The sequence below is a fragment of the Eurosta solidaginis genome, chromosome 1, assembly GCF_040869045.1.
Source record: "Eurosta solidaginis isolate ZX-2024a chromosome 1, ASM4086904v1, whole genome shotgun sequence".
Lineage (NCBI taxonomy): Eukaryota > Metazoa > Arthropoda > Insecta > Diptera > Tephritidae > Eurosta > Eurosta solidaginis.
In genome coordinates this window covers 173,884,016-173,900,816 of record NC_090319.1, presented here as the reverse complement: position 1 = coordinate 173,900,816, position 16,801 = coordinate 173,884,016, and the positions used below count along the sequence as shown (strand labels likewise).

The following is a 16,801-nucleotide window of genomic DNA, read 5'->3' as shown; positions in this document are numbered from 1 at the left end:
ATTAAAGAGAGTTTTAAGCTGGCTGTCTACAAGAATTCTTCGATTCTCGTATCTAGACTTGAGTGCACCCCAGGCTAGCTGGAAATTTTGGTCATTGAGGGCGTATTTTTGAATTATTAGGGCTGCTTTTCCTCTGGTTTTTTGTCTCAGATGGTAAAGTTTTTGGGCTTGGGACAATTTAGGGTGATTTATGTATACTGCCGTAAACATATCCCTAAAGGACAGCCATGTCTCATAACCACCGTGAAATACTTCTGTATCACACGCGGGGACTTTGAGGTAGGGTTCGGGGTTATTCAGGGTTACTACAGGTGGGGACTGGATTTGAATGCTGGATGTTGGTTCCAACGTTGCGAGAAGCTCATTTATTCGAGCTTTCGTGCTGATGTTTGTTCCCATCGCTGTGTCATATTTTTCTTCCAGAGATGCAATGGATCGTTCATCCGTGAGGTTCAGGTATGCTACTTCATATGCTCGTTCTATTAGGGATACGTGCCTATTGAGTTCCTCCATGTAAGTTTGCAGACTAGGTTTTGTGTGATCTGCCTCATTGCAGTTCCAATATTTCTCGCAAAACTTTTCGAATTTTGCGATCTCGAATAGGCATTTCCTCACTGATTGAGTCGCCTCTTCTTCTTCTGCCAGTGATTTTGATCGCGTTTTAGGTCCTTGGGGTGCTGGAAGCGTATTGGTTTTTTCACCTTTTTCGTCAGCCATTATAAATGCTTCGTTGAAGTTAAGCTGTTTTTAATGGGTGGGATTTCGGTTGCAAAGGGTCGCAAGGAGTATACCTATGAGTATTACTAGAAACTGTATTCGGAGTCCACTAGGTTTTTTAAATATATTGTGTGTAAGGAATCCACCAGAGTAGATTTGAGATATTGTGTCTTAGAATTCAAAATTCAAGCCCTGTGTGTTAAGAAGTACACCAGAGTATATTTAAGGGCTTATGTATCAGGAGTACACGAGGAGGTCTTTATAGCTAAAATTGTTACTAAATGGAGATAATAATTAATAGTTATTATTAAAGGAGATAATAATTCCTTTTTATGTAATTTATTTATTTTGGGGCTATATTTATTCGAGAATAAATAAAATTTGACCACTTTTTTTGTGATTTGTACTCAGTGTATTTTTGTGCGTTTTTTTGCTATTCAGATTCACTGTGGGGCTATTGTGTACGTATGTATATATATTCCTTTATATGAAATAAATTTTGAGCGGGCGACTTATGCACTTGCTTCAGCGTCTCTGAATACAAGTATGTATGTGTGACGCAAATTGAGTACAGATTTTTTGTACGCTGTGGTGAGGGTGAAATTATGTACTTGTCTCAGCGCTTCTGAGCCCAAGTGTATTTTTGTATATTGCTAACTGCACTTTTTTGGAAGTTTTGTTTTTCGTGTGCTTTGAGTGAGGGGAATGGGAGAAACAAAATTAACGTGCGTGTGAGGTGACTGTCCACATACGTTGGCGCCAATATATTGCTTTTTGACCGGAATGCAAAGTGGGGAAAGGAGATTTACGTGCTACGGTAATTAGCAGCGGGTAAGTAGCCGGTAAGTATATTACATATATAAAGCGAAGTGAAAAGGGCTGGTATATAAAACGGGTGATATGCATGTATTTAAAAATTTGTATGACTTATTTGTCTTAGCGGATTTTGGAAAGAGTATATACAAATTGGAGATTTGTATGAATATATTATTTAAAATGCAACAAATGAGGACATGAGGTTCCTCATTTATTATATTGATCCGTTAAGCTATGCAAATCTTTCTACACAGTGATATGTATATATGTGGTTATGGGGTAAAATATTTAACGGCACTTACTTTAATCTTGGGACTAACTTGTATGCTGCGGGACTATCTTCTTCTGGGTAACGGGGATTTCTCCTAACGGCTGGTTAATGATGATGTTGCTGTGGTTCCTGGTGCAGATTTTTGTCGACTGTACCTTTGATGATTTTTAATTTCTCACTTTAGACCCTTTTGTGTTTCTAATATTTTTGTTTTAGGGTATATGTATATATTTTTTTCTTTTTCCAGGTCATCAGGTTTTAATTTAAATATTTGAACATTTTTCTTTTCAGGTCACTAGCTTTTGGTTTTAACCCTTGTTTCTTTCTTTATATATTTTTTCAATGTTTTTCGAAACCTTTATTCCAAATTTTCTCTTTTCAGGTTTTCTTTTATATGTATGTCAACGTTACCCTTATTTTTCTCACTTCTATATATTTTTAGGCCTTTTTGCAGAAAATAATTATTTCTTTTTTATTCACGTTTCCTTTTTTTCAGGTTTTCAATACTTTTTACTGATTTTCACTGTTGATTTTATAGGTTTTTTGTTTTTTGGTTTTTGCCATCACGCTATTTGTGTGCACTTAACAATTTGTTCCTGTTTTTTTTTTTCATGTTTAAGGTTCACTAGCCACTCGAATGTGCTTACGGAGGCTAACTTACTAGCTGGGTTGGCTACTTACGCCTTTTTATCACCCTTCCACTAAATAATTAACACGGCACACGATTTTAAATAATAAAACAGTTTATAATATTTATTTAATATTAATACGTTCACAACTAACTTTCTTTGGAAGAATACTTTTCTTGGTTTTAATTTAACCTTCAAAGTGCACAAATCAAATTAACAAGCGTTTGGGGAGTAGGAAAAAAATATAAAGGTTTCACCGCGCGCTCAACGACAACTGAACAACTCCGTTTTGCCGCTGATCGCTGAGCCTTTTGTTTTTTTACTTCTTTACGTATGTATATGTACATATGTATACCTAAGGTACGTACATGACAAAGAAGCGGTATTCTTCCAATTTGATTTAATATATTTTGCATTAGGGCGTTCGCATTTATGATATACAATTTTTAGGTGAGTATGAATTTAAGGTATGTATATGTATATATGTATTTTACTTCATTAAATTAATTCATTGGCTATGTATACATACATATATGAATAGTTAATTATTATAGAATTCAGGTAAGTATAACAGTAGATATACATATATAAAATTTGAAAATTGTATTTTAGAATTCAATTAAATTTTGCTCATCCATGTCTTCAACAAAGACACATTTTACAAATATAATCAAAAAGGCATTATTTAATTGAGTGCCATAAACTCACGATCCTGCATATATTACATTGGAAATCAATCGAGGTAAATTTCACAACTTGTACAGAACATATCCTACATGACGACGGTGCCATCGAAGCGACGCCACGGGACATCAAAATGGCGGATTTGCTAGAACCATCTTTATGCAAGACACAAATTTTTCATCAAACTTACTATGCGATCGCTTTCTAATGAGGCCTCCAGAAAATCTCTTCTCTAATTTTGGATTGGCTGATACAAATGTACAATGTGGATTCACATCAATTAATACTTTCTTCCACAATTTCACATCGCGCTGTATCTTGCAGACTGGTAAACTATCGGAAAATTTATTAACCAATACAGTTGAGAATGCGCGTGGCATTCCAACCGTATGTGCCAATATACTTGTGTGACTTGTCATCTTTAAAATGGATCGATGCAGTTTTCCGTCGTATATATATAAGTATATATATCGGTATGTATGTGATAGTGTAGGCACATAAGTATAGACACATTGCCCAAATTTTCAAGAGATACATAGGATACACATTTTTTTTTAAATCATTTTGACATACAAAATGGCGGATTTTACACAAATAACTGCACCAAGGTACAACATACATGTTTTACGTATTTTCATAAATTATTACAAAACGTTATGTACTGTAAATTTTTTATACATACAATACACTTTTCAACGCATTCATTTGTTTTGACTTGCATGTGGACATCCTCTTGCATGTTACCCTCTTTTGCATGAAAACTCCATACATTTTTTAAAGGTGATTTTGCAAACGGTACTTTGCGGAATTTCGTAATTCCAATATATAAAATATTTAAATATTATTTTGGTTTTTTCATATAAGTACAATGGCAAAAATAGGGCGTCTGATTTTAGTGCGTTTTAACTTATATTACATAAAAATTGTTTCATTCCAATTTTGCTGCTTCCTTTGAGTGATCCTTCCTGCGAACACGTGTTCCTTACAAATGCAGTATCATTTTTCTGAATTTATAATATAGCTTCCGTTATTTGATGTAATTCCTCATACTTCCGTTTATTTTACATGGTTATTTTAATGAAATAAATTTTGAATATTCAGAGCTTCTAAGTTTTCTCTGCAATCGGTATCTGCCCTGGAAGTCATTAGACCATCAATTAATCAAATTTGGAAAATTTATCCTTTATATTCTTCATAATTAATCAAACATTTTAAGACTAAAATTCATTATTCTTCTTATTAAATTTTATGTGGCTTAATAATCTTCGGATTTGGATTTTTTTTATTTTGACTTTGGGTCTTGATTTTTTATAAACTTTTACGATTATTGGCTTGTACTAAAATAAACTACGTCTACTTTAACTATATGCGTGCGCTACTGCAATATTTTTTTTAAATTCTTTAAATAACTTGTGTTTGAGTTTAAAAGGCTATGTCAGATTATGTCGAAACTGAACTTAAAATAAGACAAAGTGATTTCTTTAGAGTAGAGAAGCGAATTTTACAAAAACGACCATTGCCGACGAATGCAAATAAATTAAAAGAATATAGGCTTTCACTCATTAAAACATATAATAATATAGTTTTAAATATTACTGACAATAGTTCAGACTCTAACTTCAAACAATCACAAGCAAAGTTATCACGCTGTAAAGAACAATTAATTAAATGCTTTGATCTTTTTAAGTGCCAAACAAAAGTCCCTATAGAACAGAGATCTGCTTTGAGTACTAATACAATTAGTGCACTTAGTCATGAGCCAAACAATTTTGTCTAAATGTGTACTTAGTCAAGTACAGAAAAATACTATGAGTGATTAGCACATAAAGTAGAAAATACATACGAGTGCCCCGCAACACATATGTCCCACACTTATATGACATTGTTGAGTATAAACTGATATCATAGTCGCTTTAACTCAGTAGCACGTTGCACTGTATACTTCGTTTCTTATCGGTTTTACATTAACGCTGTGTTCATTTTAGTTTCGTGTACATCGTTGTGTTGCTAGCGTCAGAAGACTGATATGACTTTATTCATTTTATTGCACTGTTAGTCTTACTAATGACTACTGAAAGGTGGAGATCTGTGGAAAGGGAGCTTATTAGCTTAATGCTTAAGATGATGCGGGAACAACCAAGTAAGCCCCTTCCAACCTTTGATTCGGGGTTGATGGTATAATGGTGTGAAGATGATAGCGTGCGACAACATCGCGAGCTTGCGGTGGCTGGAGGAAGTGGTTCCAAACCTCCAAAGACAAGGTACGAACGCGCGGTTTGAGGTGGTGGATAAAGCACAAATCCCCACGGTACCAACAGTTAAGGTATGGATATCATGCGTGATGAAGTCGGAGGATACACTGCGACTTCTGCAGAATCAGAATCCGAACATACCGACACAGGATTGGAAGGTACTTACTGTATATCGACTTACCGAGGATGGTCAGTTCTACATCTTCCAAATAAACAAGCAGGCGGAGGATAGTTTGTTCCCGCAGCTTGGCAAAATGTCCTTTGGCACTGGCAAAATCTACATGCGAATCAGGAAAAGAAGTCCCGAGAATAAAAACCCTAACACGCTAGAGGTGGGCGAATTCGAAAAGCACCTCAAAAGCCTAAAGGAAGAAAGACAGGTGGAGGTCCCGACGTCACCACGAACGTGCTAGAAGAAGACCAACCGCTAAATGGTGCTGTGATTCGCACAGAGGAACACCCGGCACAACAGTCACGAGAGGCTGAAGGGGGCCTCGAATACTCTAAACCAAAAGGGCATGGGGAGGACGACGACGTCAAGACGAAGGTGCTGTAGGGGGACAAACAGCCCAATGGTGCTGCGAGTCCTACAGAAAAACCTCCAACACAGTAAAGTGGCGTCGAGCGAACTCCTCCTAACCCTTGAGGAGGGTTTGTTTGACGTGACGCTGATCCAGGAGCCGTGGCTCTCATCGGGAGGAAAGGTTCCTGGACTTAGCGCGCGCGGATTTGGCGTTTACTACGCGCAAACCAAAGGACGGGTGCGAGCTGTAGTAATGGTAAGGAAACAGCTGCATTCATATATGCTGCCTAATTACACCACTGAGGATCTCGTAGCGGTGGCCGTTGAGCAAAAGAATAAGCAGGCATTTATCCTGGCGTCCTGCTACATGGTCCATGCTGCGGAGGTTCCACCGATGGAGTGCAAAAGGCTAGTACAGGAGGAAGGGCGCAAAGGGCGGTTGGTCGTAGGCGCAGATGCAAATACGCACTACAATGCGTGGGGAGGAGCAGATACGAACGAGACTGGCGAATCTCTGTTTTCTTACATCCTGCAAACCAATTTGCACATAGCCAACAGGGAGAATGTCCCTACATACATTGGTCCAACATCCAGCAATATTCTGGATATTACATTGAGCTCCGAGCGTGATATATCAAGGTATGATTGGATGGTTCTTGATATACCATCCTTCTCCGACCATGCGTATATCAGCTTCAGCATCCCCCTAAAGAGGGTAGGAAAGGGAGGAACCTTTAGAAACACTAGGTCAACGAACTGGACTAAATTTCAGAAACATGTAGAAAAAAACTGGGACAACCCAAAGAGGTTGCTAATGTAGAGGAAGTGGAGGAGTCGAATGAATTCCTAACAAGGACGCTTATGACTGCGTATAACAAAGCTTGCCCTCTAAGAAGATTCAGAGGAAAAGCAAAGCCGCCATGGTGGAGCAATGACCTGAGTCTTCTAAGAAGACAGGTAAAAGTAATGTTTAAGCTCGCAAAGACCGCGGAAAGCGATGCTTGTCGGGACGAGTGCAGGGATCTACTGAGGATCACAAGCGTGAAATTACCAGGGCGAAGAGAAACTCATGGACAAGTTTCTGTACGGACATAGAGTGTTCCAGCGAAACAGCACCGTTGATAAAAGTCCTAGCAAAGAGAAACATAGTCAAGGGACTAATAAAGAAAGAGAACGGGGAATGGTCACGTAATAGTGAGGAATCCCTTGAGGTGCTTCTCGATACACATTTCCCATCGGGAGACGGTTTAGAAGAGCAGCAGACATCACTCACACTTCGATCACGGAGCTAGTAGTACCGGGCTTGGTGACCGATACCAAGATCGAGTGGGCAGTGAAGACGTTTTCTAAGTTTAAATCGACGGGCCCAGATGGTATATTCCCGGCCATGCTACAAGTCTCAAGTAGGGCGGTCGTGGAATGGACTGAATCATGTACCGCACTCTTGGAAAACTGCTCATGTAGCGGGGAAGATCGGTCACGTGTATTTCAAAGACTATCGACCCATTAGCTTAACATCATTTCTGCTCAAAACCTTTGAGAGGCTGATAGATGTGTACATAAAGTCCAACGTGGATGAAAAGCTGCTCTCCACAACCAGCATGCGTACACCAAAGGCAAGTCGGTAGACACAGCATTGGTAATAAGCATAGAGAAATCCCTGGAATATAAGGAGTGTGCTCTAGGAGTCTTCTTAGACATTGCCAGGGCGTTCAATAATGTTGCAAAATGGGCGATTATAGATGGTCTTAATTACATTAAAGTACATCCTGCCTTAATCAGATGGATCGGCTGCATGTTAAATTGCAGAAAGATTACATCACAATGGGGATTGTACGAGGCCACGAAATCAGTGGACAGGGGCACCCCGCAGGGAGGGGTGCTATAACCTCTGCTGTGGACGCTGGTCATCAACCAACTGCTCAGGCAATTCGATGAGGGACCCGTAAAACGTACGGCTTACGCAGATGACGTTGCAATTTTCATAAGTGGAAAGTTCTTTCCAACGATTAGTTCTTTGATGGATCGGGCGCTTCGGGATATTCATACCTGGGCATCTAATGTCGGGTTGAAATTCAATGCGGAAAAGACGGATATGGTCTTGTTTACAAAGAGGTACAAGGTCCCAAATTGGACCAGGCCTAAGTTAGGAGGGGTGACCTTACAGGAGTAACCTTGCATAAAATATCTAAGAATCATCCAAGACAGTAAGCTGTCATGGAAGCTCAACGTGGAGGAGAGGGTCAAGAAGGCCTCGACGGCACTCTATGCATGTAAAAGAATGCTGGAGTGTACGTGGGGCCTATCGCCCTCTCTTTCTCATTGGGTTTTTACAGCGATTGTAAGCCCCATTCTATACTATGGAGTTCTTGTTTGGTGGAAAGCCACACAAAAAACAACATACCTCAAAAAATTAGAGGGGGTATGTAGACTATCGATGCTTAGCATTACGGGAGCCCTGAAAACAACCCCGACGGCTGCACTGTATGCCAATCTGCACATCCCACCTGTAGACCTGGTAGCAAAGAACAAAGCGTTAACGATCGCAACCAGGCTCGGTGCTTCGGGGCAGCTTGAGCGCCGACCATATGACCATAGTAGTATAGCGTCATCAATCACAAGACGAACAGACTACATGATTCCCTATCTGCGCTTCGAGGGAGATCTTAAGGCCACAACAGAGGTGGACGGTTGGCGCAAGTGTGCGCAAATGGCGGACCAGGCGATACATGTGTACACAGATGGCTCCAAAGTAGTGGAAGGAGTAGGGTCTGCGGTATAATGTGCTGATCCGGAAATAAGCATATCCTACAGGCTACCGGATTACTGTAGCGTTTTCCAAGCGGACATATTAGCCGTGACCAAAGCAGTAGAAACCCTGGAAGAGAATAGCTTAAGCTGCAAGCGTGTTAACTTTTATATTGACAGTCAAGCCGCGATTAAGGCAATAATCTCGCATAGCACAGCATCTAAATGTGTGTTAAAGTGTAATCAGTCACTGGAGAGAATTGGGACAGGGAGAAGCATACATCTATATTGTCTCCCAGGGCATATGGGAATAGATGGGAATGAAAAAGCGGATGAACTAGCTAAAAGGGCGCATCCCTTGAAGCTTGCTCCGTAGACGTCCCAATTAGACTGGGCGAGATTAAGCGAAGGCGAGAGGTGCACATGTTCGACCAAGCAGGAAAAGCGTGGGTTCAAGCGCGGGGCTGTAAAATCTCGAAGATTATGTGTAGGTCTTACAACTTTAGGCTAACAAAGTTGCTTCTATCATTAAAAAGAGAGGACTGCAGACTCATGACGGGTATTCTGACTGGACACAACCTTCTGGCGTCACCTGTCTTTAAATTAGGCTCAGTGATAGCAGATGTTGGAAGTGCGGGTTGGAGGAAGAAACGATCGAGCAGGTTCTTTGCTCGTGCCCTGCACTTGCCAGGCTAAGACTCCAGCTATTAGGAGTGATAAAGCTTTCAGATCTAGAAGCAGCAAGTGGCTTAAGTCATAGGAAGCTTTCTAGTATTTGCCAAGAGGACGGAGTTATTTCACAACATAGATCCTGGTTTTTTATAGAGTTTTTCAGTTTGGTCGTTAAAACAAACTTCTGGTAACACTACGGACTCAATCAGTCTATATGAGGTCCTCATGGGCCGGCCAGTTCAACCTAACGTAACCTTAATAAAAATGAAATAGCTTCAGTTAGCAATTTTCCAAATTCTAAGAGCGAAACTGCAATTATTTCAAATTTGGTTCAAACAACTAACATTATTTGCAAATAATTTGAAAAATTATCATTAGAGATCAGTGAAATTAAAAATCATATGAGTCAATATTATTCAGGGTCCCGATCTTTTAGTAGGAATCGTTTTAGAGGTCCCTCTAGATATCGATCAAAGCCTCGCGACAACCCAAATTGGCTCTGTAAATATCATTATAAGTTCGGTAATCAGGCTTTGAAGTGCGAACAACCATGCGCTTTTAAAAATAACAATATCCGTTGTTGCAGCGACGAATAACGGGAACTTACAGATTTCAACTCGTCGCTTATTTGTATTTTACAGAGATAACAAATTGAATTTTTTAATAGATAGTGGAGCAGAAATTTCAGTCTTTCCGGTTTCAAAATTTTCATGTTCGAAAAAGTCAACAAATATTATTTTCACGGCAGCTAACGGTTCAGCGATTTCGACATTTCGTAAAAAACTTTTAAATATAAATTTAGGACTACCTGTTGTTGTTGTTGTTGTAGCAATGCTCGCCCCACCTAATAGCCGCGACCGATCACAAATTGTCATCAATATCCTCTAACGGGAGTCCAAGGAAACTTGCCGTTTCAACAGGGGTGGACCATAAGGAAAGGGGTGTTAGAGGCGTTGGTTCCACATTACAATTAAAGAGATGGTTGGTGTCATATGGGGACGCATTGCAAGCAGGGCATACATTTTGTATGTCCGGGTTGATTCTGGATAGGTAAGAGTTTAACCTGTTACAGTATCCAGAACGAAGTTGAGCAAGAGTGACGCGCGTTTCCCTGGGGAGTATGCGTTCCTCTTCTGCGAGTTCTGGATATTTTTCTTCAAGTACTGGATTCACCGGGCAATTCCCGACATAAAGGTCCGACGCCTGTCTATGGAGTTCACCAAGGAACTGCTTGTGTTTTTCCGCTTCATACGGCTGGGTTCTCAGGTGCCGTATTTCCTCAGAATGCTTACGGAGATGACTCCTTAGGCCCCTAGGCGGTGCTGGTTCGTCAATCAGATGTCTGTTGGGATGCCCAGGTTTCTGGGTATTCAACAGAAACTGTTTGGTCAGCATCTCATTTCTCTCCCTGATGGGGAGTATTCTCGCCTCATTATGCAGATGGTGTTCTGGGGACATAAGAAGACAGCCCGTGGCGATTCTGAGAGCAGTATTTTGGCAGGCCTGTAGTTTCTTCCAGTGGGTGGTTTTTAGGCTTGGCGACCATATGGGTGACGCGTAGCACGTAATCGGCTGGATAATTGCTTTGTATGTGGTCAAGAGCGTTTCTTTATCTTTTCCCCAGGTACTACCAGCAAGGGATTTGAGGATTTTATTACGGCTCTGAATTCTTGGAACAATTGCGGTTGCGTGCGCACCAAAATGTAGATCCTGATCAAACGTCACACCCAAGATTTTGGGGTGTAGGACAGTCGGTAGCGTAGTGCCATCGACGTGGATGTTCAATATGGTCGACATTTGGGGCGTCCATGTTGTAAATAAGGTCGCGGAAGATTTAGACGGTGACAATGCCAGGTTTCGCGAGGCGAAAAAACTGGAGAGATCAGGGAGATAGCCGTTTATTTTATTGCATAGCTCATCGATCTTTGGGCCTGGGCCTGTGGCCATTATTGTGCAGTCATCGGCGTAGGAAACGATTGTGACTCCTTCCGGTGGTGAAGGTAGCTTAGATATGTAGAAATTAAACAAAAGCGGGGATAGGACACCACCCTGTGGCACCCCTTGTTTAATTCTCCTTTGTTTTGATGTTTCGTTTCTGAATTGCACCGATGCCTGCCGATCACCCAGATAATTTGCGGTCCACCTTTTAAGACATGGGGGAAGGGTGGACCCTTCCAGGTCTTGCAGTAACGAGCCATGGTTGACCGTATCAAAAGCTTTTGATAGGTCTAACGCTACGAGTACTGTTCTATGGTGGGGATATTGATTCAAACCGCAATTTATTTGGGTGCTAATGACATTTAGCGCGGAGGTAGTGCTATGGAGTTTTCTGAAGCCATGCTGATGAGGGGCTAGCTGCAAATGTGCTTGGAAATAAGGGAGCAAAATGGCTTCAAGCGTCTTTGCCACTGGCGATAGGAGAGATATCGGACGATATGACTCACCTACGTTAGCTGGTTTCCCAGGCTTTAGTAGCGGGACCACCTTGGCCATTTTCCATTTCTCGGGTATGACAAAGGTGGAAAGAGACAGGTTGAAGACATGCGCTAAATATTTGAAACCCTCTTTCCCTAGGTTTTTAAGCGTCGGCATGGCTATGCCGTCTGGGCCCACTGCTTTGGATGGTTTAGCGCGACCAATGGCGTCCTCAACCTCTCTAGCGGTGATGGTAATTGGTGACACGCTGAGTTTGTGTTTATGTGCGTGTCTATTGGCTCTCCGTCTATCTTTGTCGACCGTAGGATGCATTATATATCGTCGGCAGAAAGCGCTCGCGCATTTTTTCGCATCCGGCAGCACCTTATCGCCAAAGGCGATGGAAACTTTGTCTTTGTGCTTAGTCGGATTCGATAGGGACTTTACGGTGGACCAAAGTTTACCTACACCGGTAGAGAGGTTACAACCTCTTAGGTGCTCTTCCATTTCGCCCGCTTGTGTTCGTCCACAAGCAATCTGATGCGTTGGTTTATATCCCTTATTTGGGGGTCGCCTGGATCAAGCTGTCTTATAAGGTCGCGTTCCCTCGCTAAGCTCGCGGCCTCCGCCGGGAAGTGGGGCCGGATTTCGGGAATTCTCCCGGCGGGAATGAAATGTGCCGAGGCGGCCTCAATGACCTTACGGAAGGCACGCTCCCCTTGGCGGGCATCAGTCGGGATAGGGAGGGCAGCAAAGCTGCTGTCTGTTGCAGATTTATATTCTTCCCACTTTCCTTTTTTGAAGTTTATGAAAGTGCGTTTTTCGGTGACGATGAAGTCGGCGGTACGTTCGAACGAAATAAGTATGGGCAGGTGGTCGGATGCCAATGTTACCATCGGCTGCCAGTTGACGCAGTTTACGAGTTCTGCGCTCACGATTGAGATATCTGGCGAGCTATGACAGCTTCCTACCATACGTGTGGGGGCGTCTCCGTTTATTGTGCAGAACGTCGTTTCGTCTATTTGATCCGCCAACATCTCACCCCTACTGTCCGCCCGCAAGTTTGAATGCCATAGGTCGTGATGGGCATTGAAATCGCCTAAGATAATGCGATTGTTGCCAGCGAGTAAGGCCTCGATATTAGGGCGGTATCCACTGGGGCAACAGGTGACAGGAGGTATGTAGATGTTGATGATTTCTAGATTTGCATCGCCTGACCGGACAGATAGGCCTTGACGTTCTAAGACATTGTCACTGCGGTCGATGCCAGGATCAAATATATGATATTGCACAGAGTGGTGTATAATAAACGCGAGGCCGCCTCCATTTCCGCTCTCGCGGTCTTTCCTGTGGACATTATAACCAGAGCATGTCTGCAACGCAGATCTTGCTGTGAGTTTAGTCTCTTGAATCGCAGCAATGCGGATGTTGTGCCGCTTCATGAAATCGACTATCTCCGTAATCTTCCCAGTTAGTCCATTACAGTTGAACTGCAGAATTCTGAAGTGCATGAGGGGTGACGCCGCCACTCTAGGGGTAAGTGAGGGGTGACTACGCCTAGGTTGTGGAAGGCCAGGACGCAATTGCTGTTGTGGCCTTGGGACTGGGCGCCCTTGGGCAAGCATTGGGGTACCCGGATGATTTGGGTTTGCGACCTGGCAACATGGCGCGATGAAACCCGTCGAGGGGTTGCCGTCGCGGAGACCAGAACATCTAGGAAAGTGGCACCACCCAAGGCAGGAGCTGCATTGAGCGGATGTCGCAAACCTATATATTCTGTGCTGGACGACGGTGCAAACGGAGGCAGGGACTAAGAGTCTGTTTCCCTGACCTGCACGATTGCTGCCAGAAAAGAGGGGGGAGAAGAAGACGGGGGCAGGGGCTGATGCTCAGCATTGCTACCAGCTCTACTACGAAGGTAGTAGTTATGAGTGGTATCAGCTGTTTGAGTTGTTGGCGCCGTGGGGCGCGAGCAGCAGCGGGTACTTGTTGTGGCTTGCTGAGCAGCGAAGCTGCTGGAAGGTAGTGGGGATACGCTTAGGCGTAGACTACGGGACGCCCTTGGGCGTGAGCAGCAAGGAGCCACAAAAGATTTATAAAAGTTACGTGGACGTCGGGTTTTGGGATCAAGCCCAGAACAACCTGTCCGATGCAACCATCCCTTGCACGAGACACACTGAACAGAGTATGACCGTCCTAAAAAGATTCTTTTCTGGCAAATGCAGCAAAACCATTTCTCAGGACCGGGGTCAGGAGACGGACCCGGATTGCGTTCGATACCTTCCCGGAGTAAGAGAATATGTAGCAGTCCTGCTGCAAGGAGCTGCTCGGAGGATGACAATTTGTGGGAGGGACGAAACAAATTAAATGGGGTCACACTGAAATGACAGTCCTTGGTCGGGAAAAATCCCGAGTCGCTCCGGTACATAGAACCGACTGCCTTGGGAAGCGGACTACCTCGTGAATTTCCGTTCATGTTTTTAATAGTGGATATAGTCAAACCAATTATCGGTGCTGATTTTCTGTGTAAATATGGTCTCTTAGTTAATATTAAACGCAAACGCTTAGTAGATCCGGTAAAAAGTCTTACAATTAACACAGTTTCTTGTGTTTGTAAAGTTTCTTTACCAAAGGTTTTCACTGTTGATAACAAATTTACAAAGTTATTGAAAGAATTTCCTTCTCTATTTTCTGAACCTGATTATTCACAGCCAGTTAGACATACAACAGTTCACAGACTCGTCAGTGAAGGAAATTTGCCATTTTCTAAACCAAGGTGTTTAGAAATTCAAAGTAGCCAAAACTGAATTCGATTTTTTAGTAAAAACAGGAATATGTAGGCCTTCCAATTCGGCGGTAGCATCTGCACTGCATCTTGTACCCAAGAAGGAATTAAATGACTGACGTCCTTGTGGAGATTTTCGAAGATTAAACGTTGTAACCGTCCCAGATCGTTTTCCTTTGCCCCATGTTCTTGACTTCAACATGAATCTCAGAAATGAGAAAGTATTTTCGAAGCTAGATTTGGTAAGAGCTTATCACCAAATTCCACTGGTAGAAGAGGATATCTATAAAACTGTAATCACTACGCCTTTAGGCATGTTTGAATTTGTACGAATGCCTTTCGGGCTTAGAAAAACTCCGCACAGACTTCTCAACGGTTTATTAATGAAGTAGTTAATGGTTTAGACTTTGTTTTTACATACATTGATGATCTCTTAGTGACAAGCGAAAATGAGGAACAGCATTTCAAATATCTTCGCGTACTATTCCGGCGCCTCACAGAGTACGGTTGAAATATAAAACCAAGTAAATGTACTTTTGGCGTTACAAATGTTGACTTTTTAGGACATAATATTTCTGAAACGGGAATTAGGCCCTCGGAAGAAAAAGTTTTAGCTATTCGAAATTTTGATCGTCCAAAATCTATTAAGCAGGCACAAAAATTTATTGTTATGGTTAATTATTACCATCGTTATATACCAAAATTAGCTGAGTTCACGACAGTTATCTATGATTTAATTAATAGGACAAATAAGAGGCGAGAGATTTTAACTTGGGATGATACATCTAATAAAGCCTTCGAATGCATTAGAGAAAAGTTTGCATCTGCGATATTGTTAAATCATTTTAACAAAGATGCAAAACTTTCTTTAAATGTAGATGCATCCAATAGGGCAATAGGTGGTGTCATACATCAAACGTTTAACAATAAATCAGAACTACTTGCATTCTTTTCAAAGAAACTGTCTCCATCCGAAATTAAATATAGTACATTTGATAGGGAACTATTACCTATTTTTTTGAACATTAAACATTTTCGTTACCTTCTAGAAGGAGGTCAATTCACAGTTTTCACAGATCACAAGTCTATATTATATTGTCACGGATGTTAGCATCACTAAGCTATACCATCACTAAGGCGATACTAAGGCCATGCTAAGCGGTATTTACGTCAATAATCAAATCATGTATACACATATATAAGGCAGCAGAGAGATGTCACACACAGATGCATTTACTTATACGCCTATGTGTGTGCGAGAGACTGTAAACTACAAACTCACATACATCTGAGAGACTCTGAATTGTAAACAAGTAGAAACTATATGAGAACTATAAACACACGAAATAGTTGGTAAGTTCTGGAAATAGAAGAGCCTATATATATGCAGCGTAAACTATAAAAGCGGCGCAAGCGAGTAAGAAGTAATTCAGTTTGATTTGAGTTGTCAAGCAGTTTCGGTTAAGACGATATCTAGCGAGCAATAGCAGTATTATTTTGAATAGTAGAGTTTCAATCAGTGAGCTATCAATCAGTGTGGTTATTAAGCAAGCTATTCGTTGCACAGTTTGAGTGTTATTGTGAAGTACTTTAATAAAGGCCATTTTGCATTATTACAAATTGGAGTTATTTATTCAACAGTTTAGTGATTCGAACTTAGCAGAGGATTACAAATAAGACGATTTGCAAGTAAATTCGTTACAATATGTTTTAAATTCAAAAACAGAACGCAGTCCAAGACAAACTAGACATATGGAATTAATTGCACAATTTACGAATGATATTAGGTATATTAAAGGTCAGGAAAAAGTTGTAGCTGACACATTATCTCGTGCGTTTGAAGTAAAAGCGATTAATAGTTCGGATATTAATTTCAAAATTTTACAAAGTGAACAACAACAAGACAGTGAATTAGGCAAACTTACCTCATAGCAAACATTTCTAAATTTGAAACTAATAAAAATTCCTGTTCTTCACTCTAATATATGGTGTGAAGTGTCAGGAGAAAATCCTAGGCCTTTCAGTAGTAGAGCTACACGTCTGGTAGTAGAGCTACACGTCGTTTGATAGTTAAGAAATATTTTTGGCCCAAAATGAATAAATTCATCAATATTAATATCTAAAAAATAAATGTAAGGCGCGATAACCTCCGAAGAGATCTAAGGCCGAGCTTCCAATTTGCGTCGTGCTCCTCTTGATTTTCCCTACAAATTGGCCGGACGGGACCTACATGTTTTATGCCGATTCCGAACGGCATCTGCAACGCAGATGAGTTTTCACTGAGAGCTT

The 16,801-nt window shown here is 41.4% G+C and overlaps 1 protein-coding gene across 4 annotated transcripts in view; it reads left to right on the top strand.

Annotated features, from left to right (window-relative positions):
• LOC137239865 (alpha/beta hydrolase domain-containing protein 17B) overlaps window positions 1-16,801 on the top strand; it is a 264,072-nt gene that overhangs the window by 168,319 nt on the left and 78,952 nt on the right. Inside the window, exon 4 of one of the 4 annotated variants that reach the window (XM_067765608.1) lies at window positions 15,562-15,842. The exons of the other annotated variants lie outside the window; for them this stretch is intronic. Coding sequence (XP_067621709.1) covers window positions 15,562-15,648 — 87 coding nt within the window. The 3' untranslated portion in view covers window positions 15,649-15,842. Of the gene's footprint in view, window positions 1-15,561; window positions 15,843-16,801 lie in introns of those variants that run through there. 4 annotated transcript variants of the gene reach the window in all.